This window comes from Mustela nivalis, assembly GCF_964662115.1.
Source record: "Mustela nivalis genome assembly, chromosome: 11".
Taxonomy (NCBI): domain Eukaryota; kingdom Metazoa; phylum Chordata; class Mammalia; order Carnivora; family Mustelidae; genus Mustela; species Mustela nivalis.
Genome location: NC_139030.1, coordinates 62,871,514 through 62,895,721, shown reverse-complemented (window position 1 = coordinate 62,895,721; position 24,208 = coordinate 62,871,514). Strand labels below are relative to the sequence as shown.

The following is a 24,208-nucleotide window of genomic DNA, read 5'->3' as shown; positions in this document are numbered from 1 at the left end:
CTTACCTAATAGTAGGAAGACAGTAAATATGATAAATAATTAAATAGTATGTTTGATTATGATAGTAGCTAAAAAGATTAGTAGGTCATGAAAGAGGACTGGGCCAGAGTTGCTGTGCCATTTTAGATAGGGTAGTTAGGAAAGGCCTCCTGGAGAAAGTTTAGTGTTTTAAGCATACTTGGCACTGTGGCTTATTGGTGAAAAAGCTCAGGGGTCTTTGAGGACATAGTTTTTATCTAGGTTATCCTGACCTACCTCCTTGTGACACCATGATCTGAGAGTACCCTTAAGCCTAAGTAGACTCCTCAAATTTCAGACCCACTGACAGTCCAGGGAACTGTGCCAGGGAAACCCAGTTCTCTATAAAGGAATCCCATCCTAATACACCGCATTAAAAATTAAAACCCCATTTAAGAAGTTCACAGGGATCATAGCAGAAGGTTGCTCTGGTATACTTACTCCATATTCACATAAGAATTGTTCGTTTGTCACAGATGTTACTAAAACCTCCTGGTTGACTACCTTGTGAATGATCTGAGATGCACTTTTGTGCTTCTTGATATAATGAAGCAGTGTATAATGACTATTTTATGTTAGGGAGAATGACTTCTGCCCAAACCACCTTCTCATAGGAAAAGCCTGAACTCTAAGAAACTTCTTTCAAAACCGTTATTCCACCTCTGTTGTAGATGCCTTATCTAAAATAGTTCACACTTGCATAAAAATTGAATTTCATTTTGTCGAATGAAGCAATGCAGAGGTCAGGTTGGCTGCAACAATTTCTTGGATTATAAAAGTATGCATTAAAAGTTCTATCTTATAAAGTAAAAAATACATTTCCCTTGGATTAACCATTGATCTGCACCATTTTGTCATGATGTTTCTGCTTTGGCATGCATAATTAAGAAACTATTGTCTGGGGGCACCTGGGTGGCTCAGTTGGTTAAGCATCTGCCTTCAGCTCAGGTCATGATTCTGGGGTCTTGGAATTAGGCTTCAGATCCGGTTCCCTGAGCGGAAAGCCTGCTTCTCCCTCTTGTTCTGGCCCATCTCCCCTCCCACGCCCGGTTGTGCACTCTCTCTCTCTCAAATAAATAAATAAAATCTTTTTTTTTTTCAAATAAATAAAATCTTAAAAAAAAAGAGAAACTACTTTCTACACCTAAAATTTGGTGAACTGTAACTTAAAAAAAATGTTTAAGACACAGTCTCAGGAAAATGTCTTATTATACTATAAAAATGAAATCATAAAAATAGCATTTCAGAGAACATATAATAGGTGACTGGAAATGCATAATGTCTACTTAATAAATAATACCTAGCTCTTTTTAAAGTAGAAAAGAAAGCCACATCAGCAACTATTTTTTTTTAAAAACAAATTTTATGTCTTTAACCCATTTTGGTAGGAAATTTGGTTATTTATGTATAATAATACATATTTCATATGGGGTATGAATTACATTCTAATGAAATAAACTCACCATGTAAAATGCGATGAAGTTTTCTCACCTTTTTTAAGAAAGCCTTAAGTTGAATTTTTATTAACAAGGTTTGTTAAAATGTTCTTAACTTTTTGGTAATGTTCTTATTGACCTTATTTAAGAATAGAGACCTTGGCTATGAAGCTATGAGTAAAAATTAAAATAATGTTTTAGCATAGATAATTTTAAAATAATTCACATTTGGTCTATTAACATTGTTTAATATTTCCCCAAATAGTCTACTTTTTAGATGGCTTTTTGGTTCTCGTGTTGTAGATCTAAAATTTTAAAAAAATGTATAAAAGTTAATTATCTAGAAACTAAAGTGTAAATTATGCTAATATGTTAATAATTACTGGATCTGCATTAAACCCAACACTGTTTATATTCTGTAAAATACTGAGACAGCATTGGTTTATTGTCAAGTAGAAATCTGTAATTATACTAAATGGTAGCCATGCAATTTTAATGTTCTTAAAAATTTGTGATAAAATCTATACCTTTGCAGAGTACTTCTCACCTTAGTAAACACTGAACAATGGGCAGGAAGCAAAAAAAAAAAAAAGTAAGATTAAGGACTGCATAAAAATATTAAAGGGATTAAGATCGTTGAGCCCACAGTAAAGCACTGTCTTAATCACTACTATCTGCAGTAACAAATATCTTAATCTATGACTAAAATCACTGAAAGTTGCTTTAAAACTGTTGCAGTCTAGCAGCAGGAAGGTAGTCAGATGTGACGTTTTTCTCATTTGTATTTAAAGATTCAAAAAATGAAATAATAAGATGATAATTTGTCTTTAGGTTATGAACTATTTCACTGCAAAGTCTGTATCACTGAACAAAAGGCATTTATAATTGTTTTTGGCATTGTAGGAGTCACGGTTTTTGAGTTCTCTCTTCGTGCCATGGTACTTTGTGTGTATTACCTTATTCATTTCCTTCGAGTCTATGGAGTCATTACACTTACTATTTCTATTGCGCCTTCTGCAAGAGTAAAGGAATTTATCCAAGGTCATATGGCTAATACATGATGAATCTGGAATTCATCATCAGGTGGATCATTCACATGTGAAACACCGCAGTCAGTCACCCAAGTCTCCATTTCTCTGCAGTTTTCAGCCTAATGCTTATTAGACTATAGTAAAACATTTCGAAAAAAAAGGTGGTAGACTATCTTTATGTATTTTTAAATGAGATTCTGAATGTTTAATTCTAAAAGCCTTTTTAAATGTGTATAAATAATAATGATACAAATGATTTTAGAATATTATGCCAAAGAATGTCTTTCTTTGTTCTCTAGGAATTTTTTTTTTTAAGATTTTATTCATTTATTTATTTTGGAGAGTGAGAGAACAGGAGTAAGGGGAGTGGTGAGAGAGGGAATCTCAAGCAGACTCCGTCCAGATGCAGAGCCCCATGCAGGGCTCCATCTCAAAACCCTGAGGTCATGACCTGAGACTAAACCAAGAGTCTGATGCTCCTAACTGTCTGAGCCAACCAGGTGCCCATCTAGAAGAGTTTTCTAAAACAGGATTTAATGCTATCAGTACCAAAAAGGAGACATTTAAAATACAATCTGAAATGACACAAGAGGGTAATATATTATGTATTTATATGTAGTAAATTAACACAGACTTAGTGGCTTGAAACTATGCACATTTTTTTATGTCACAATTTCTGCAGGGCCAGGCACACTCTGGCTTCAGGGCCTCCCATGTGGCTACAATCAACATGTGAGCTAGGGCTGCAGTCACATCTCAAGGCCTGACTAGGAAAGGATCTCTTTCTAAGTTAATGTAATTGTTGTCAGAATTTAGTTTCTTCGAAGTTGTTAAACTGAGAGGTTCCGTTCCTTGTTGGGTATTAGCCAGCAGTTTCTGGGATCTGAATCTCTCCATAGGCAGCTTACAACATGGCAGCCTATTCACCAGAGCCAACAACGGAGAGACTCAGTAGAGAATCTGCTACCAAGATGTAAGTTACAGTCTCTGTTTAATACAGTAATGATATCCCCTCATTTTTGTTACATTCTCTTCCTCAGAAGCAAGTCACAGGTTCTGCCTACGTTCAAGGGAAAAGGCCCACACAGGGGCCTGAATAGTGGGAGGTGGGGATAATCAGGGCCATCGCAGAGACCATTTGCCACAGAAAATAATATAGAAATAAAGAAGTGAGTAGTCATTGGTAGGAGCTAAAGAAAAATACCCTTTTTATCAGTATGTTCCTAAAACACAAAACCAGGTGGCATTTCCTATAGTGCCCACCCACCCAATTCACTCTGTCTCATCTTCCCCACATTTGATTACTGTTGCAGCTGAATGACCACTTCTTCAGAGAAGCTTTCTCTGACCTTTCCCACCCTAACCACCAGAGGCTCAATTGCCTATCTCGTGCTTTTACACTCTGAACATCTCTCAAACACATTTGTGATTTTTACATTTGGCAATTTTCATTTGTGTTGGCTATTTGATGACTGATGAAGCTGTGAGGGAAGAAACCCTGTATCATTTTTGTTCAGCATTTTACCCCTATCACCCAGCGCAGTACATAACCCAGAAAGAGGAACTATGAAAACAAGTTGACTGAAGGAACAGATGTTAAGGGCACTGACCTAGAAATCAAGAGACCTAGGTTCTAATGTAAGCTCTTTGACTTACCAGCTGTGCTCCTTCCCGTCCAATCAGCTTTCTGAGCCTTAGCTTTTCCAACTGTGAAAGGTCAATTATAACTCAGTGTCATATATATATATATATATATATATATATATATATATATATATTATAACAGTTAAAATTTTGATGCAGTTTTGTGATTTTATAGTTGTTAACCAGTAAATTTCCACTGCATGGAATTTTTTGCCCAGAGTTTTCAGAAACTAGTCCTCCATTTTCTGATCAGTGATTTTGAGGGTTTAACCTGTTTGCAACAAGTCAACAGTTATTTCTCCCGTCCCCAGAATTCTGGGGACGGGAGAAATAACATGAGAAGCCTAAATCAACATCTGGAAGAGGATTTATAATTTAAAGAACACTCCTGATATTCTTCAGAGTTTGTATTTGAATACCATCACTATGATATGATTCAAAATGCTTTGCTTTCCTCTAGACAAATCAAACTCTCACCAGAAAACAAAAAGACTACCTTGCAAGCATGCTATTCTTTTAAGATGTTGGCCTTCTGCCTTTCCTGTCAGCTGCCCAGCCCTCCGTATGGACCCAGAAGGCTTGCTGAATTAGATGGTGGCACAGACTTAGACCAGTGACATCCTGAGAAAAACACAAAGCTCAAAGAAGGAAGACAGGCGTGTTAGAATTCCCTGTGCTAGAGTAGGAGACCATTATGTAGACTGTATTAGCATCACAATAGCACAGCTGACACACTTGGCCTGTTTCCATCTGTACTGAATGTTGCCCTTCTTTAGTAAGTGCTGAGAAGTTCTACCAACCCGTGTTAAGTCTGGTTTGTGAACTGCATCTGATGTATGCAATAAATAAACTTGGCGTTGTGTTCAGTATCCAGTCTTTGACATGACCAGTGCTGGAGGAAGATAAATACTGCATGGGAACCCCAGGAGCAATATGTTACTCTACCATTCCCAACATCATAAGTCAAGCTCATGCTTATTGAAATTTTTGTCATTGGTTGTTTGGCTGGAACGGCACAGTGTCCTGGGGGTAACTAATGGCTCTCCTTCAGCCTTTCCCGGCTGGCTCATTTATAGTATGTTCGGAACAGAAGGGGAAGTCCGCTGACAGTGGGGACTGAGTATATTTTTGCAAGTTTTCTCTCAAAACAAATCAATGGGTTCTCTTAGAACAGTTTTTTTGTTTGTTTGTTTAATCTGAATTCATGCTGTACTTAGTCGTGTAGCTTCTACACTGAAAGACCCTAATTATGGAATTTATGTTTTCCTGTGTGGCCTACACATGAAAAGCACCACAGTGCACAAACATGAACAGGGGGAATGGCAAGTGAGAGATGGGGGGCACGTCGGCTGCATTTTATTAGTAGCTTGGGTTTAGAAAAATGCTTGAGTCGAGACCTTGAATAATACCTATAGTAGTGCAATTCGGAGGAGTCTTGAAAGTGATGTATGATATGCTTCTCCCTGAAAGGACATCTGGACCAAAGTTAAGTTGCTTATTTCCCATTTTGTTCATCTAATCTACAGCAGAGGTGCGCAGGCTCTGAAAATAACCAGGCTGCTCTGCTATGGGAGGTGATGTGTCCCTCGACGTCCGTGTCCACAAACTTACTACGTGTGATGCACAATTTAAGTGTTTTACATGTTAACTATGTGAATAAGCACAATGACCTTCTGAGGAAGGTGCTAGTATCATGCCCGTTTAATAGAGGAAAGAACTGAGGCCCCATGAGGTACATATAATTGCCCAATTTCACCATCTAGTATGTGGCAGAACAAAATTCACACCCAGGCAGTGGGAGCCAGTCTCTAAGTGCACTGGTGTGATCTTAATCTTCCTTAATCATATCTGCATATAATCAGAATTCTTTCCCTTTGCTGCATAAATAGAGATATTAAAATGCTATGGAAGTCATTCCTTTTGAGAAGAATTATGTACCCTACGTTTACATTGTTAGACTGGATTATTAATAATTGAGTAACATAATTGTTAACATGTTCCATAATATAATCTCAGACATTGTTTGAGTTAATAAGATGGGGTTGCCAACTTACATTAGTTTTTCTGAGTTGTGTTTTTTTCCTTTGTAACTCATAATTCAAAAATATAATTAGATTTTCTTGTTGGCTTTGCAGACAAGAATGCTGAATAAATATAGACTAGGAAGGTGCATTTTAATAAATACTGATAATTGTTAATGAGACCAAGTAGCACTTTGGAAACAAATTTTGCATAAACTTACTTTCTCCATATATATATATATATATATATATTTATCCAAACATATATAATACTTCTAATAAGTATAAAGTTATGGTAATTCTAAGTCATAAAAGCAAATTATATAGTAATTTCTTATAAACATGTATATGTGAGACAAAGAGAGAATGAGATGGAAAGCCCAGAAGGAAAAAGAGTATGTACCAGACAGTCATGCAGCTAATATCTAAAGAATGTCAGTTGGTGCCAGATAATATGCCAGGGACTGAAAGTAAACACATCAACCAATATGTGTTTGTATTTCATGCCATTTACTTGGTTTAATTAAAATCTTAAGATGGAAACTGGCTAATGAAAAAAACTTAACAGCATATTTATTTTTTATTTATTTATAAATTTGTTCATTAAAAAAATTAAAAATTGGTGGGGGGGGGCGTTTGGGGTGCCTCAGTCGTTTAAGCATCTGCCTTCAGCTCAGATCATGATCCCAGGGTCCTGGGATTGAGTTCGTCATGGGGCTCCCTGCTCAGTGGGGAGTCTGCTTCTCCCTCTCCCTGCTTGTGTGAGCTCTCTCTGTCTCTCTCTTGCTCTGCTCTCTCTCTAATAAAGTCTTTCTAAAATGTTTAAATTTTCTTTTTTTTAATCATGATGGTCCCATTGAAGGAAGTCTTTCAGAGCAACTAATTCAGACAGCTTTTTGGTGTATCTTATTCTTATACATACATAGAATTTTTCTTTAAATAAGCAAAATGAATTAATCAAGCAGTTTCTTCACATTTGGAGATTGACGCTTTCGAATCACTTTTCAGTGCAGATTTGCTGATATAGTTGCTAGTTTTCCAGCCACCTATTCTCAGTGCTGTCAAGATGATCAGTGACATAGGCTTTCTGAAAACATTTTCATCCCTGGGATTTTCTTTCAAATTCCCACAACCATTCAGTAAATTTCATTCTGGTACTTTCTGGATTTTACCAGAAGTACCAAAGGAAAGTTTTTCAGACAATAATCGGGACATATTTAAATGTCCATTGATTTAAATGCTCATCAGTTAATGAGTAATTACTGAAATTGCAATTGGCTAGTTATTACACAAAGAGAAAAAAAAATAGTTTGCATGTGCTCAAGCCATGACAACTACAATATGGCTTTCTCTCTAGGAGCAAAGTAAGGTGATACTGATTATAAAATATATCACTGTTTCAGAGATAGTATAATAATATCTGTGTCAAGAACTGAAGGAATGGTTATATTTGGCCTCGTATGGAACTAGTGAGGGGTAGCGCACAATTTGTGAAGCACTTTGTGGAAATATGTTGGTAGGCTAGTCAGTTGCCGACTGAAACTTCCTAGCTTGTACTTGCCAGGTCAGTAGAATGAATCCAAGTGATGCCGGACTGGTGAACGTGGTTGTCTTCCCATGTCCCCGGGCAGAGTCACTGTGGAGTGGTGCCGGCCCCTCTTCGGGCTGCTTGCACACTACTATATGTGACACCACTTTGGACGGGCTCCAACCTAGAGCATATTGGAGGAAACAGGTCTACAGGAGAATGTGGGGATGGGGCACGGGGTGCCAGCAAAGTTTGCACAGATCTGCCGTGGGAGAGGACCTGGAGCCGAGGCCTGGCTGGAGGGGGCTGTCAGCAGGAGAATGCTGGGACTGGGCACACTGGTGCCTGCAGTTGTCTGTGTATCTAGGCTGGGGTTCAAAGAAGGGACGTGGCACCTGCCAGCTTTTTTGTTCTTGGAGGAGTATCCTAAGGATCTCTGTGCCTCCAGCACAGGCTCTGAGATTAGTAAATAGATCTCCCTCCTGTTTGCACCAGGCATTTTTCAACCTGTTGCTTCTATGCTATATCTCAGCCTGCTGATTTTTAAAGTTGCATGCTGTTAAATTGTTAAGCCCTGCTGATTATAAGAACTTTTGAAATTAGGCCCCTCTGGTTTTCAAAGTCAAATGTTACGGGGATTCAACTTCCCTTTGGTCTGCTGCTTTCCCCTTTCTGTCCGCATGTCTTCCCCCTCTCCTGTGTGCAATCCTGTGAGTCTGTTTAGCTCCCAACTGCCTCTTGAACCTTCCTACCCTCATGATATGGCCTCTTCTCTACAGTTAGCTGTGGAGAGTCTGTTCTGCCATTCTTCAGGTTGTTTTCCGGGTTCTTTCCAGGCATGTGCTGTTACCTAGATGTATCCTTGTGATAAGATGAACTTAGCACCCTCATACTCTGCCATCTTCCCTGGAAGTCGCTAGTAAACAGTTTTAAATTGTAGTATGATACCATTTATCTCCACATAATAAAAAGTGGTAAACAAAATCATAAATTAAAATAGTCAGTGTTTTGGAAGGGAAATTAGCTTCTTACACCTTAAGACGATATGTGAATTTGAATAACTTTCTGGAAAGCGGGTTAGTAATAGGTATTTTTTAAAGTCTTGAAATCAGCATATAATTTATGAAAATATATTGCTTCTAAAAATGACCTTCATGAAATAATCAAGGGCATAATAAAAATGTACAAATATGTTCATTGATTTTAAAGTCCAAAATTAGAAACAACTTGAATGTCCAAGTATAGGGCATTGATTAAATAAGCTATTACCAATTAGTAAAATAGAATACCACAGAGGCATTAAAAACAAAGTTACAGGAGAGTTTAGAGGACCTGAAAAGTGTTCATGACATATTGTTTTAGGGAGAAAGTAAATTGCAAGTACATATTACAGTGTGAATCATTTTTTTGCAAGAAAAGTACATTATAGTTATCCTTAAATAGAAGTCCAGAAAAGTCATTACCATAAGGTAAATACAGTCATATTACAAGTGATTTTTTGTTTTACTTTTCATAGTTGTTAATGTTTTATAATTATTTGCAATGAATACATATTTTTCAAATAATTGTAAGAAGTTTTTTGAAGACCAATATACAAATTGTACACAAATTTTTCCTTACTACTGGGGGTTAAAAAAATGCATATAAGTACAGTAATAGTATTTTTATTGGCTCAGTATGTCCTTTAGATTTTCCATAGAATTCATGAGTTATAGAGCAAATGTCTACATACTCTGTTCTAGCTTCTGAAAGATGATAAACACTGCCTTCATATCCTTACTTGGAATTTTTTTTCCTAGCAGTTACAGATTTTATACTCCATTTGCTTTAACTGATACTAAATTGACCTTTATTTTTAAAGGCCATTGCAAAGATTCATTCTTCTTGTTTCCCATATTCTCATTGATTAGGGATCAAGCAGTTGAATATGAGACTTCTATTGCCAAATTGAACTGAAGTTTGAGGCAATTACCTAGAAACTTTAGCCTCAAGATATGCCCAAACTTTTGACTATGGGATCAGACAGACTTAAATAAATTGGCAAGATGTCCAATACTTGCAGCTTCCATGTAATATACATTCTCAGTAGAAGCTATGATCTTTGTACCATTCATTATCTCATTTTTACTCCATTAAAACAAAATTGCAGTAATAATAGGAAATGATAAATTCAACAGATAATCACTATATATTATTAGCTGGCATGTGCCATCAGCCTCTTAATGTAATTCTGTCCAGTAACTTCCTAATGAGTGGTTATGAGCATGGGTAATTTGTGTGCATGTCAAGAACAGAAAAAAATTAAAATGGTGATTTAAAAGACTAGTTTAAAATTAGAAAAATTTTTGAAATAATCTGCTAAACCTCTGACACAATGTAGTTTTTAGATATTCTAGAATACAATAATCTCTAGGTAGCTTAAAATGATTTTTTATTATTACTTCTCTTGAGGAGAAAGAAAATACAGATCCTTATCCATAAAGCTCCTGAAGATAGATTTTTCAAAATAAATAACAAAAAAAGGTGATTTTCTCTTAATAAAGAACTTTGCAAATATATTTAAAAATTATGAGTTGAAACTATGTATAATGGTCTACTATAATATATAAGGATATCATTAATATGATATCACTGTATCTAAAAAACATTGATTAGCTGCATAGTTTTAACTGTGCTTAAGGAAAAATAGATTTTTTTTAAAGATTATTTATTTTAGAAAGAGAGAGAACATGCATGCACATGAGCGGGGTTAGGGGTAGAGGGAAAGAATCCTCATGCAGACTCTAATGAGTGTGGAGCCCTGAGCTGGGGCCCCGGAGATCATGACGTGAACTGAAATCAGGAGTCAGACGCTTAACTGACTAAGCCACCCAGGTGCCCAGATAGGAGACTTTTTATTTTAATTTTCTTTATTTATTTGGTAAGAGTTAGTGAGAGAGGGAATACAAGCACAAGGAGTTGGAGAGGGAGAAGCAGGCTTCCTGCCAAGCAGGGAGCCTGATGCGGGCTCCATGATCCCAGCTGCGATCATGACCTGAGCCAAAGGAGAAGCTTAATGACTAAGCCACCCAGGTGCCGCAAGTGGAGACTTTTCAAAAGTTTTTTTCCCCTCTCTCTCTCTCTCTTTTTTTTTTTTTTTTTTTTTACTAGCAAAGGGAACATGCTGTTTTCATTTTTCTCAGTTATTTTGGGTCTTCATATATATTTTATTTTATTTCATTACAATGTCAATATAATAAAAATTTATATTTTTAGTAACATTTTTCCATGTTCTAATACAGACCTAATTGTTTCAATATATGTATTTTTGACAATTAGATATACCATTGATCTACTTGAGCATTCCTGATTAAAGGAAATCATTTGCCCTCTTCTCTCCATTAAGCTATGCTGCAGTTCTATGTTTTTATAGAGAAAACTCTAAGCCTTGGCCTAAAATCAGGCTATTCTGTCATCAGGTATCTTAATTATGGGGAACCAGAACTATAGGCCTCTTAGCCATCTACTAAGTTCAAGGAAGAACTTGAGATTATCATGATCTTCAGTCTGTTATCTTTTTAAAAATTTAAAACAGGATTACATACATAAATTTAATACTGCCTTAAAATAAATTTCTAAATGATGAAAAAAGGACAGGTTATTAAATAAAATATATGACAAATCTGTATGTATTATCATTTACTTATTAAACACACCTGCAAACTGGGAGTTAATTAAAATACCTTTTTAACTTATGAAGCTTTATCTGATTGTCAGAGCTTTCTCAGGGTTTGTGCAAGTCCTGAAAGACTTATCTTAAAAACTTGAAGCTTTGATAAGTTGCCTTTGAGTTAGATTCATTCTATTTCAACATTCCTCCCTCCCCCAACTCTATTTTTGTCATAGCATTTATCACCTTCTGATGTATTCCTGTATATGCCTCCCTCTTCTAGAATGTAAACTCCATAGAGGAAGATATATATTTTTTAAAATTTTTTAATTAACATATAATGTATTATTAGCCCCAGGGGTACAGGTCTGTGAATCGCCAGGTTTACACTTCACAGCACTCAACCTTAGCACATACCTTCCCCAATGTCCATAACCCCACCACCCTCTCCCTACCCTGCCCCCACAACCCTCAGTTTGTTTGTGAGATTAAGAGTCTCTTATGGTTTATCCCCCTCCTGATCCCATTTGTTTTCGTTTATTCCTTTCCCATCCCCCCAACCCCCCACGTTGCCTCTCAACTTCTAGAGAAGATATTTTTAAATTATTTTGTTCACTGATACATCCCAAGTGCTTAGAAAATGATTCTTGTATGTGGTTGAAACACATTAAATATCTGCTAACTTAATCTTGTCTTGGCCTCTGCTCTGCAGTTTTTCTTTTTTTTCACTTTCTCTTTCCGTCTGTTTGTTTATCTCACTCCTATATTCGTGTCATTGTCTTAGGCAGTCTCTATATGGCACCCTCCGAAGTTCCAGGCTTAAATCATCTTTACAGCTAGCAATTCCAGAGGAAATAGAGCTTTAACTTCCTAGTGGTCCTAGCAAATTCTCAGAGTATATACTTTTATTAAACTGGCTGGTCCATAGGCCCATTCCTGAGCCAATCATTGAAATGGGTTATGTGTAAGGTGGAAAAAAGGAATGCTTTGTCTTGGGTGTTACTTGGAATTTGGCCTGAGCAACAGCAGCATCCTATGGGAACTTGTTAGATATGCAGTCTCAGGCCTTCTTCCAGATGAACTGAATCAGAATCTGCATTTATTTTTTTTTTTTTTTTGATATATATCTTTAATATTCTTTTTTTTTAAATTTTTTATTTTTTATAAACATATATTTTTATCCCCAGGGGTACAGGTCTGTGAATCACCAGGTTTACACACTTCACAGCACTCACCAAAGCACATACCCTCCCCAATGTCCATAATCCCACCCCCTTCTCCCAACCCCCCCCCCCCCCCAGCAACCCTCAGTTTGTTTTGTGAGATTAAGAGTCACTTATGGTTTGTCTCCCTCCCAATCCCATCTTGTTTCATTTATTCTTCTCCTACCCACTTAAGCCTCCATGTTGCATCACCACTTCCTCATATCAGGGAGATCATATGATAGTTGTCTTTCTCTGCTTGACTTATTTCGCTAAGCATGATACACTCTAGTTCCATCCATGTTGTCGCAAATGGCAAGATTTCATTTCTTTTGATGGCTGCATAGTATTCCATTGTGTATATATACCACATCTTCTTGATCCATTCATCTGTTGATGGACATCTAGGTTCTTTCCATAGTTTGGCTATTGTGGACATTGCTGCTATAAACATTCGGGTGCATGTGCCCCTTTGGATCACTACATTTGTATCTTTAGGGTAAATACCCAATAGTGCAATTGCTGGGTCATAGGGCAGTTCTATTTTCAACATTTTGTGGAACCTCCATGCTGTTTTCCAGAGTGGCTGCACCAGCTTGCATTCCCACCAACAGTGTAGGAGGGTTCCCCTTTCTCCGCATCTTCGCCAGCATCTGTCATTTCCTGACTTGTTTATTTTAGCCATTCTGACTGGTGTGAGGTGATATCTCATTGTGGTTTTGATTTGTATTTCCCTGATGCCGAGTGATATGGAGCACTTTTTCATGTGTCTGTTGGCCTTCTGGATGTCTTCTTTGCAGAAATGTCTGTTCATGTCCTCTGCCCATTTCTTGATTGGATTATTTGTTCTTTGGGTGTTGAGTTTGCTAAGTTCTTTATAGATTCTGGACACTAGTCCTTTATCTGATATGTCGTTTGCAAATATCTTCTCCCATTCTGTCAGTTGTCTTTTGATTTTGTTAACTGTTTCCTTTGCTGTGCAAAAGCTTTTGATCTTGATGAAATCCCAATAGTTCATTTTTTCCCTTGCTTCCCTTGCCTTTTGCGTTGTTCCTAGGAAGATGTTGCTGCGGCAGAGGTCGAAGAGGTTGCTGCCCGTGTTCTTTTCAAGGATTTTGATGGATTCCTTTCGCACATTGAGGTCCTTCATCCATTTTGAGTCTATTTTTGTGTGTGGTGTAAGGAAATGGTCCAATTTCATTTTTCTGCATGCGGCTGTCGAATTTTCCCAGCACCATTTATTGAAGAGGCTGTCTTTTTTCCATTGGACATTCTTTCCTGCTTTGTCGAAGATTAGTTGACCATAGATTTGAGGGTCTATTTCTGGGCTCTCTATTCTGTTCCATTGATCTATGTGTCTGTTTTTGTGCCAGTACCATGCTGTCTTGATGATGACAGCTTTGTAATAGAGCTTGAAGTCTGGAATTGTGATGCCACCAACGTTGGCTTTCTTTTTCAATATCCCTTTGGCTATTCGAGGTCTTTTCTGGTTCCATATAAATTTTAACATTATTTGTTCCATTTCTTTGAAAAAGATGGATGGTACTTTGATAGGAATTGCATTAAATGTGTAGATTGCTTTAGGTAGCATAGACATTTTCACAATATTTATTCTTCCAATCCAGGAGCATGGAACATTTTTCCATTTCTTTGTGTCTTCCTCAATTTCTTTCATGAGTACTTTATAGTTTTCTGAGTATAGATTCTGTGTCTCTTTGGTTAGGTTTATTCCTAGGTATCTTATGGTTTTGGATGCAATTGTAAATGGGATTGACTCCTTAATATCTCTTTCTTCTGTCTTGCTGTTGGTGTAGAGAAATGCAACTGATTTCTGTGCATTGATTTTATATCCTGACACTTTACTGAATTCCTGTATAAGTTCTAGCAGTTTTGGAGTGGAGTCTTTTGGGTTTTCCACATATAGTATCATATCATCTGCGAAGAGTGACAATTTGACTTCTTCTTTGCCGATTTGGATGCCTTTAATTTCCTTTTGTTGTCTGATTGCTGAGGCTAGGACCTCTAGTACTATGTTGAATAGCAGTGGTGATAATGGACATCCCTGCCGTGTTCCTGACCTTAGCGGAAAAGCTTTCAGTTTTTCTCCATTGAGAATGATATTTGCGGTGGGTTTTTCATAGATGGCTTTGATGATATTGAGGTATGTGCCCTCTATCCCTACACTTTGAAGAGTTTTGATCAGGAAGGGATGCTGTACTTTGTCAAATGCTTTTTCAGCATCTATTGAGAGTATCATATGGTTCTTGTTCTTTCTTTTATTGATGTGTTGTATCACATTGACTGATTTGCGGATGTTGAACCAACCTTGCAGCCCTGGAATAAATCCCACTTGGTCGTGGTGAATAATCTTTTTAATGTACTGTTGAATCCTATTGGCTAGTATTTTGTTGAGTATTTTCGCATCTGTGTTCATCAAGGATATCGGTCTATAGCTCTCTTTTTTGGTGGGATCCTTGTCTGGTTTTGGGATCAAGGTGATGCTGGCCTCATAAAATGAGTTTGGAAGTTTTCCTTCCATTTCTATTTTTTGGAACAGTTTCAGGAGAATAGGAATTAGTTCTTCTTTAAATGTTTGGTAGAATTCCCCCAGGAAGCCGTCTGGCCCTGGGCTTTTGTTTGTTTGGAGATTTTTAATGACTGTTTCAATCTCCTTACTGGTTATGGGTCTGTTCAGGCTTTCTATTTCTTCCTGGTTCAGTTGTGGTAGTTTATATGTTTCTAGGAATGCATCCATTTCTTCCAGATTGTCAAATTTATTGCCGTAGAGTTGCTCATAGTATGTTCTTATAATAGTTTGTATTTCTTTGGTGTTAGTTGTGATCTCTCCTCTTTCATTCATGATTTTATTTATTTGGGTCCTTAATTGGTTTATATAGTCGGGCCAGGGGTTTATCAATTTTATTAATTCTTTCAAAGAACCAGCTCCTAGTTTCGTTGATTTGTTCTATTGTTTTTTTGGTTTCTATTTCATTGATTTCTGCTCTGATCTTTATGATTTCTCTTCTCCTGCTGGGCTTAGGGTTTCTTTCTTGTTCTTTCTCCAGCTCCTTTAGGTGTAGGGTTAGGTTGTGTACCTGAGACCTTTCTTGTTTCTTGAGAAAGGCTTGTACCGCTATATATTTTCCTCTCAGGACTGCCTTTGTTGTGTCCCACAGATTTTGAACCGTTGTATTTTCATTATCATTTGTTTCCATGATTTTTTTCATTTCTTCTTTAATTTCCCGGTTGACCCATTCATTCTTTAGAAGGATACTGTTTAATCTTCATGTATTTGGGTTCTTTCCAAACTTCCTTTTGTGGTTGAGTTCTAGCTTTAGAGCATTGTGGTCTGAAAATATGCAGGGAATGATCCCAATCTTTTGATACCGGTTGAGTCCTGATTTAGGACCGAGGATGTGATCTATTCTGGAGAATGTTCCATGTGCACTAGAGAAGAATGTGTATTCTGTTGCTTTGGGATGAAATATTCTGAATATATCTGTGATGTCCATCTGGTCCAGTGTGTCATTTAAGGGGCCTTTATTTCCTTGCTGATCTTTTGCTTGGATGACCTGTCCATTTCAGTGAGGGGAGTGTTAAAGTCCCCTACTATTATTGTATTATTGTTGATGTGTTTCTTTGATTTTGTTATTAATTGGTTTATATAGTTGGCTGCTCCCATGTTGGGGGCATAGATATTTAAAATTGTTAAATCTTCTTGTTGGACAGACCCTTTGAGTATGATATAGTGTCCTTCCTCATCTCTTATTATAGTCTTTGGCTTAAAATCTAATTGATCTGATATAAGGATTGCCACTCCTGCTTTCTTCTGATGTCCATTAGCATGGTAAATTCTTTTCCACCCCCTCACTTTAAATCTGGAGTTGTCTTTGGGCTTAAAATGAGTTTCTTGGAGGCAACATATAGATGGGTTTTGTTTTTTTATCCATTCTGATACCCTGTGTCTTTTGACAGGGGCATTTAGCCCATTCACATTCAAGGTAACTATTGAGAATGAATTTAGTGCCATTGTATTGCCTGTAAGGTGACTGTTACTGTATATGGTCTCTGTTCCTTTCTGATCTACCACTTGTAGGCTCTCTCTTTGAATTTAAACAGATTCCCTGGTCATACCCTTTTATGCCCCCAGTTGGAGCTAGAAAGTTGGAAAGGATAGTGTGGTCACCAAACCACAAAAACAAAAAGTGGGAGAGGAATGATTGCTCAAAGAGAACTTGAATGCTCTTATCAGAAGACAAAATGGATATTGGGCATGCAGCAAGAAGAGATACCCATTACAATTTACATGTACTCAGCAATTATTATGTATCAGGCACTGTACTATGCCTCTTTCAGATATTATATAGTATTCATAACATCATATAAGACATTAACAGATAGCATACCCTGGGCTTTAAGTGACCAAGTAATTTATCCAAAGTTTTTGTTGTGGAGGCAATAACAGAATTAATCTATAATAAAACGTCAAGTAGTTTTAAGTACCCTGGAGAATGATCAAGCAAAATGGAGGGATAGAGCAGTGACCCAGAATGATGGCAACAAGGGATTGATTTAGATAGGAAGGTCAGGGTGAATCTGAGGAAATGAATTCTCAGCAGGCACTTGAATGTAGTAACGGACGGCTCATGGAAGTTTCTGGTTAATATCACTCTAGACAAGAGAAAGGACAAGTACGAAGCCATGAGTAAGGAATGAACTTGGCATGTTTGAAGAAAAGCAAAGAAAAAGGGACCTGGGTGGCTCATTTAAGTCATTTAAGTGTCTAACTTGGTTTCAGCTCAGGTCATGATCCATGGGTGATTGGATTGAGCCCCACTTTGGGCTCTGTGCTCAGTGAGAAGTCTGCTTGAAGATTCTCTCCCTCTGCCATCTCTCCATGCACACATGCACTCTCTCTCTCTCTCTCTCTCAAATAAATAAATAGTTAAAACAACAACAACAACAACAAAGGAAAAAAAAAAAAAGCCAGTATGGCCACAGTAAAGTAAATACAGATGGTTAGATCATAGATATAATCAAGAACCATGTCATGAAGGATCTTAGGCAATAGTTAGGATATTGTCAATTATTCCTAGCACAATGAAAAAGCCATTAGAAGCTTTGGAGCAGGGTAGTGACATGACTTTCTTTTTATTTCAAATATATTGTCCAGAGAGCAGGTAGTAGTGAATAAAGGATAGATGGAGAAATGTAAGATGTCAGGGGCACTAGTTAGAAGCCTCTTACAATGCTGGTTTAGTCAAGAGAGGAGGGATTATGCACCCAGGATGGCAAAGGAGATGTTTGATGGACTGAGGATATATTGTGAATACAGAACAAATAAGACTTGCTAATGAGCTGAATATGGGAGTATGAGTTAAAGATAATTACTTCTATATTGTTTCCCTGAGAAAATGGGTGGGTATTTGTGGTGGTTGATGAAACGGAGAATCTTGGAGATGGTGAAGTTGAAAAATCAAGAGGACTGTTGGAGACATATCCAATTTGAGATGCCTGTTTAAGACCCCAGGGAAATTGTTGGGTCAACAGTTGAGTAACTATTTTGGAGAGGCTTAGGTTGCAGATAAGAGTTTGGGAAACATGTGAGAGTGTATTTCAAGCCATGGAGCTGAATAATTCAGGCTCTACTTCACAGTCTTTCAGTGACACAGGCTAACAAAGGCCGCACCATCTTGAAGCCATGCCTGCTGTGGTACAAGGCTTCCTCAGTCCCTGGAGTAAAGGAAAAAAAGAGCTAGACGGTCTTCCCTGGTCTTCATACCTGGTTATCCCTTTTTAAGACAAGACTACTAGATATTTTCCCGAAGGATACAAAAATACTGATTTGAAGGGACACATGCACCCTGATGTTTATAGCAGCATTATCAACAATAACCAAGCTATGGAAAGGGGCCAGATGTTCATGGACTGATAAATGAATGAAGAAGAAGGGGTATGCATCCACAAATATTACTCAGCCATAAAAAAAAGAATGAAATCTTGTCATTTACAATGACTTGGATGGAGCTGGAGAGTATAATGCTGAGCAAAATAAGTCAGTCACTGAAAGATAAATACCATATGATTTCACTCTTATGTGGCATTTAAGAAAGAAAACAAATGAGCAAAGGAAAAAAAAAAAGACAAAGACAAACCAAGAAACAGACTCTTAACTATAGAGAACAAACTGATTGTTATATATAAGTGATGAATCACTAAATTCTACTCCTGAAACCAGTAGTACACTATATGTTAACTAACTAGAATTTAAATAAAAACTTGAAAAATATATATATAATGAGATGTAGAGAACTTAGGGGGCACCTGGCTGCTTCAGTTGGTAGATCGTGCAACTCTTACCTCAGGGTTGTAGGTTCGAGCCCTACGTTGGGTGTAGAGATTACTTAAAAATGAAATCTTAAGAAAAAAAATCAGAAGACATTTGTACCTTTCCCCTATAGTTTATTGGCCAGCGACAGTCAATGCCCTTGCCTAACTGAAGGGGCTGCGAGATGTGGAGAAATACATGAATGTTGGGTGACTACTGCTGTCTCTCACATAATGTGTCACTTGTTTTTTTAGGGCCCAACTAATAGTTGTTTTTATTTATTTTTAATTCTTTTTTTTTTAGTTTTATTTTAATTCTAGTATAGTTAACATACAGTGTTACATTAGTTTCAGGTGTATAATATAGTGGTTCAACAATTCCATATGTTACCCCCTGCCCGTCACAACAAGCACACTCCTTACTCCCCGTCACCTATTTCACCCATCCCCAATTAACCTCACCTCTGGCAATGATCAGTGTGTTCTCTGAACGGTTAAGAGTCTATTTCTTGGTTTGTCTCTCTTGCGTTTTTTCCTTTGTTCATTTGTTTCTTAAATTACACATATGAGTGATATCATATGGTATTTGTCTTTCCTTGACTGATGTGTTTTGCTTAGCTTCATACTCTCTAGCTCTATCCAAGTCATTGCAAATAGCAAGATTACATTCCTTTTTGTGATTGAATATTTCACTGATCACACACACACACACGCACACACGCACACCCCATATCTTTATCTACTCATCTATCAATGGACAAATGGGCTGCTTCCATAATTTGGCTGTTACAAATAATGCTGCAGTAAACATAGGAGTGCATGGACTCCTTCAATTAGTATTTTCATATTCTTTGGGTGAATACACAGTAGTGTGATTACTAGATCATAATGATAGTTCTATTTTTAATTTTTTAAGGAAACTCAGTACTGTTTTCCACAGTGGCTGCATCAGTTTGCATTCCCACCAACGAGGGTTTCTTTTTCTCCACATCCTCGCCAATGCTTGTTTCTTGTGTTTTTGATTTTCATCATTCTGAGAGGTAGTTTTGATTTGCATTTCCCTGATGATAAATGACAATGAACAACTTTTTATGTATCTGTTGGCTATCTGTATAGCTTCTTTGGGAAATGTCTGTCTGTGCCTTCTGCCTTAATTTTTGAGTGTTGAGTCTTATGAGTTCTTTATATATTTTGGCTACTAACCCTCATAGTATCTTACTTCTAAGCAGGAAAATAGAACTACAGAGGGAAAAAAAACCATCCTCACCAAAATATTAAGATAAGCCCATAGTATTTTTGTGCTTTTCTAACAGTAATTAAAGTAATTATCTAGGACTAAGACAAAACTCATGTTGTAGTGGCAATGCCATGGGGTAGCTTAGGGGTCTTAGGGTGAGATGGTTTTAGCTTTTCTCAATACTAACTGCCTTTTTAGACCAAACAAATCTTTGCCAAATCTGATGTGGGCAATTAATATTTTCTCTTACTTAATGTGAAATAGATGCAAATGAATCTTCAAACTCCCTTCCAATCAGAAAACTGCACATAAAAACCTCCTGAGAAAAAATTCTGGAGCCAGGACTATTGTCTTTTAATGACGAAAAAGGAAAGATAGTAATATATAAATAAGATATCTCAAATTTGCCTACCTCAAAAATGAAATAGAAAAGTAAAACTGATTGTTGAATGAAGTCCTCTGAAGCTACAGTGCCCTTCTTTTTCTCTTTTCCCTGGATCCAGTGGAATCTCTTTAAATGATTTTCAAGACTATGTATTAGATCACTGCAGTTGATAAAGCCCTTAATAGAAAGAAATTCGTGTAGTGATCTCTTTGAAAATGTTTTCCAGCTTCTTCTTTTGAAGGTTGCATTCCAGTTTGCAAGTTCTGAATAGGATTATTTTGAAAGCAAATATTTATGTGTTTAAAAAGCTCAAAGACCTTGTTGTGTTCTGTCCAAACACGAGCTAAAAAAATCAATATTGTCTTTTAGAAGGAAATGGTTTGGCTGTTTAAGCATCGTCAGAGTGCTTTCTAATAACACTAAGGCATTTAATTTTGGAAAAACAAAAATTAAGAATTTTTAAGGAACAGTGGGGGAAGGGAGAAGCTAAGAGGTGGTAGGCTTTGAAGAGTGTCACCACACTTGAATAGAGTGACTCAAATAATGGCATTAGTTACAGACATCTGCATTGCCCAAGCAATTATTCATTGTTTTATAGAATGGTTGTTAGGTTGTGCTGTTTGGCTGAGATAGAATGTGCCAAATACTGGGCCTTTTTTTTTTTCCTGTGCCCAACTCAGGTTGCTTACTCATCTTAAAGAAAAATGTGAAACACAGACCTTGTAAAAAATAATTTAAGAAAAGCAATCTTCTCACAGTTATTTAGTCATTTCAGTCAAATCATTTTTAATATTGATAGTAATGAGCAAATCATGTCACCATGGTATAGAAATTAGTAGCATTGCTGTTTTTAATTCTCAACTAAAAAGCATCATTTTATGATCATCAATGGAAATATTCCTTTTAATTTCATATATTCTGCTATTACATGAATTAAACTTAAGTAGTTTTAATGTACACATGTGAGTATAAGCCATTTCCTTATTTTAGCTTATTTATTCACTAACTTACTTATCTAAGAATTTGGGGTGGCTCGCATTTAACTCATAAAATAATACAGAAAAAATAAGAAAAAATAAGGTCTGTGGTAAACCTAGATAGAATAAAAGTTCAAGAAGAAGAGATAAAGTTAGAACACATAAGTGTTCATTGTGAGGATCATATTTATATAAATTTATCATGAAATCTACGGTGGTGAATAAAAGACACTCAAATAAAAGACACACAAGGATTGGAATTTTTATGAAAGAGAGACGGCCGTATTATTGCACAGCTCAGTTAAGCTTTGATTATGAGATACTAAATTAATACCAATTTACACTTATTTGATTAATTATTCCATGTAAGAAGTGTAAGTGTTTGGTGATAAATATTTGTGCTTGAAAAGTCATAACCAAAGGAAAAGCTGTTTTTTCTATCCATTTCATGTACTAATTGGTTGCTAGTAAGAAAATCAGTGGAGTAGCAGCTGCGTATGCAATTGAATTTGATGGAATTGTAATTACAGAGGGGAAGAAAACTGACAGCAAAGTAAACAGAGGAAACCCATACTAAGTCAAAAATAGCACAAACTGATTTGTGTGTTTCTCTGAAAAATTCCAGGTGTTGTCAAAGTGGATTATGGAGATGTGTCAGTCAGAAAAACACTAAGAGAAAACCTGAAGTGTAAGCCCTTTTCTTGGTACCTTGAAAACATCTATCCGGACTCCCAGATCCCGAGACGTTATTACTCACTTGGTGAGGTATGAATTATTTATTTTGGTTAAGTTATAAATATATTTTGCAAATGGAGCAATTCTGAAGGAGCTCAATATTTTTTATGTTGTGAATAAAATGCTTTCAGGGTTTTTAAATGGATCTGTTTTAAATAACTTCTCAAGTCACTTATGGTCTCAAGGACCAATAAAAGTCTTTATCATTGGGATTTGCAAAAGTAAGGGGATAGTTTAATACTAAACAGTATTTTCTTGTTTCTTTACCAACAGTTCAGAAACATTTTGTCATATGGACCTTGCTCTCTTAAAATTTACTGTGAACCCCAAGAGCTTTGGTTTAGGTGGTTCATACTTCATGTATTGAACCTAAACCTGAAAACTGTAAAACCCATTTATTAATTTATTAAAAACAGTGTTCTCCATTAAACGTTAATTTAAGTAATGCATTTTTAAAAATAAATATATTTTCCAAAACAAAATCAAACAGTAAGATTAGCATCAGTCATATTTTTGTAAATTACATTACTGTCTGGCCTGATAGAAGTTAACTGGAGTCTGTTTTGGTATTTAGTCTACTGTAATATCACAAACCATGTAGCCTCTGAGAGACTCCTTGTACTTCACAGGAAATGAAAGTGCAAACTGCAAGTAATTTCTTAGTGTTACTGTATAATTCTGCTGACTTTAGGCCCACTAAAAACCATTGATCCTCTACCATTGTTTTCCAAAATACCTATTTAAATTTTTTTTTAATTTAAATTCAGTTGATTAACATATAGTGTATTTTTGGTTTCAGAAGTAGAGGTTAATGATTCATCAGTCTTACTGTATAATACCCACGGCTCATTACACCATGTGCTCTCCTTAAAATGTTTTCCAAAATATCTACTATCTGTAAAAATACATAGTTGGCTTCATTATGATTATATAAACGTATTTATAATATATATTCAGCTGCTCAAAATAAGAACTGTTCCTTTATGAATTATATGTCTCAAATTGTAATTTCTCACTTAATAGGGATCAGCTTAGGGAATCAAAACTAATTTAATATTGGTTGTAATTAAAGCATCTTGACAGAAATGATACAATGCACATGGAAAATAATTATTAATAAAGTATGTCTTTAGGTTGAAACTGCTATTTTCTTAGGTCATATTAGTAGAATATCTGAACATGTGTGAAAATGTCTAATACTTTTTCGGTTCATTTGCCAAAAATAACAATCTGTAACTTTATCCATTCTGTCACTTTAATCCATAAACATTATTTATGATTAACTAGAAAATAATTGAAGCAAAAAATACTGAGACTGAGTGGACCCCTAGCCAAATTGTTTTTTTTTTTGTTTTTAATTTTTTTTTATAAATATATAATGTATTTTTAGCCCCAAGGGTACAGGTCTGTGAATCATCAGGTTTACACACTTCACAGCACATCCCCCCCCCAATGTCCATAACCCCACCACCCTCTCCCGACCCCCCTCCCCCCAGCAACCCTCAGTTTGTTCTGCGAGATTAAGAGCCTCTTATGGTTTGTCTCCCTCCTGATCCCATCTTGTTTCATTTATTCTTTTCCTACCCCCCATGTTGCATCTCCATTTCCTCCTATCAGGGAGATCATATGATTGTTGTCTTTTTCCGACTGACTTATTTCACTGAGCATAATACCCTCTAGTTCCATCCACATTGTTGCAAATGGCAAGATTTCATTTCTTTTGATGGCTGCATAGTATTCCATTTCTTTTTCCTTTTTTTTAAGATTTTATTTATTTGACAGAGGGAAAGATAGCAAAAGAGAAGAGTAGGGGGAATGGGAGAGGGAGAAGCAGGCTCCCCACTGAGCAGAGCGCCTGATGTGGAGCTTGATCTCAGGACCCTGGGATCATGACCTGAGCTGAAAGCAGGCACTTAACAACTGAGCCACCCAGACACCCCAAAAGGCTGATATTCTGTGTCCACATCTCTGGTCTAGTCGTCAAATCTCGTTAGCCATATAACATCTTTTTATAGAAT

General features: G+C 36.6%; 1 protein-coding gene across 3 annotated transcripts in view; it reads left to right on the top strand.

Moving 5' to 3' along the window:
• The window catches only part of GALNT13 (polypeptide N-acetylgalactosaminyltransferase 13), a 534,707-nt gene that overhangs the window by 453,380 nt on the left and 57,119 nt on the right, over window positions 1-24,208 (top strand). For all 3 annotated transcript variants that reach the window (XM_082690946.1, XM_082690944.1, XM_082690945.1), the window contains one exon: window positions 22,081-22,220. In XM_082690946.1, the coding sequence (XP_082547072.1) occupies window positions 22,081-22,220 (140 nt within the window). The remainder of the gene's footprint in view (window positions 1-22,080; window positions 22,221-24,208) is intronic.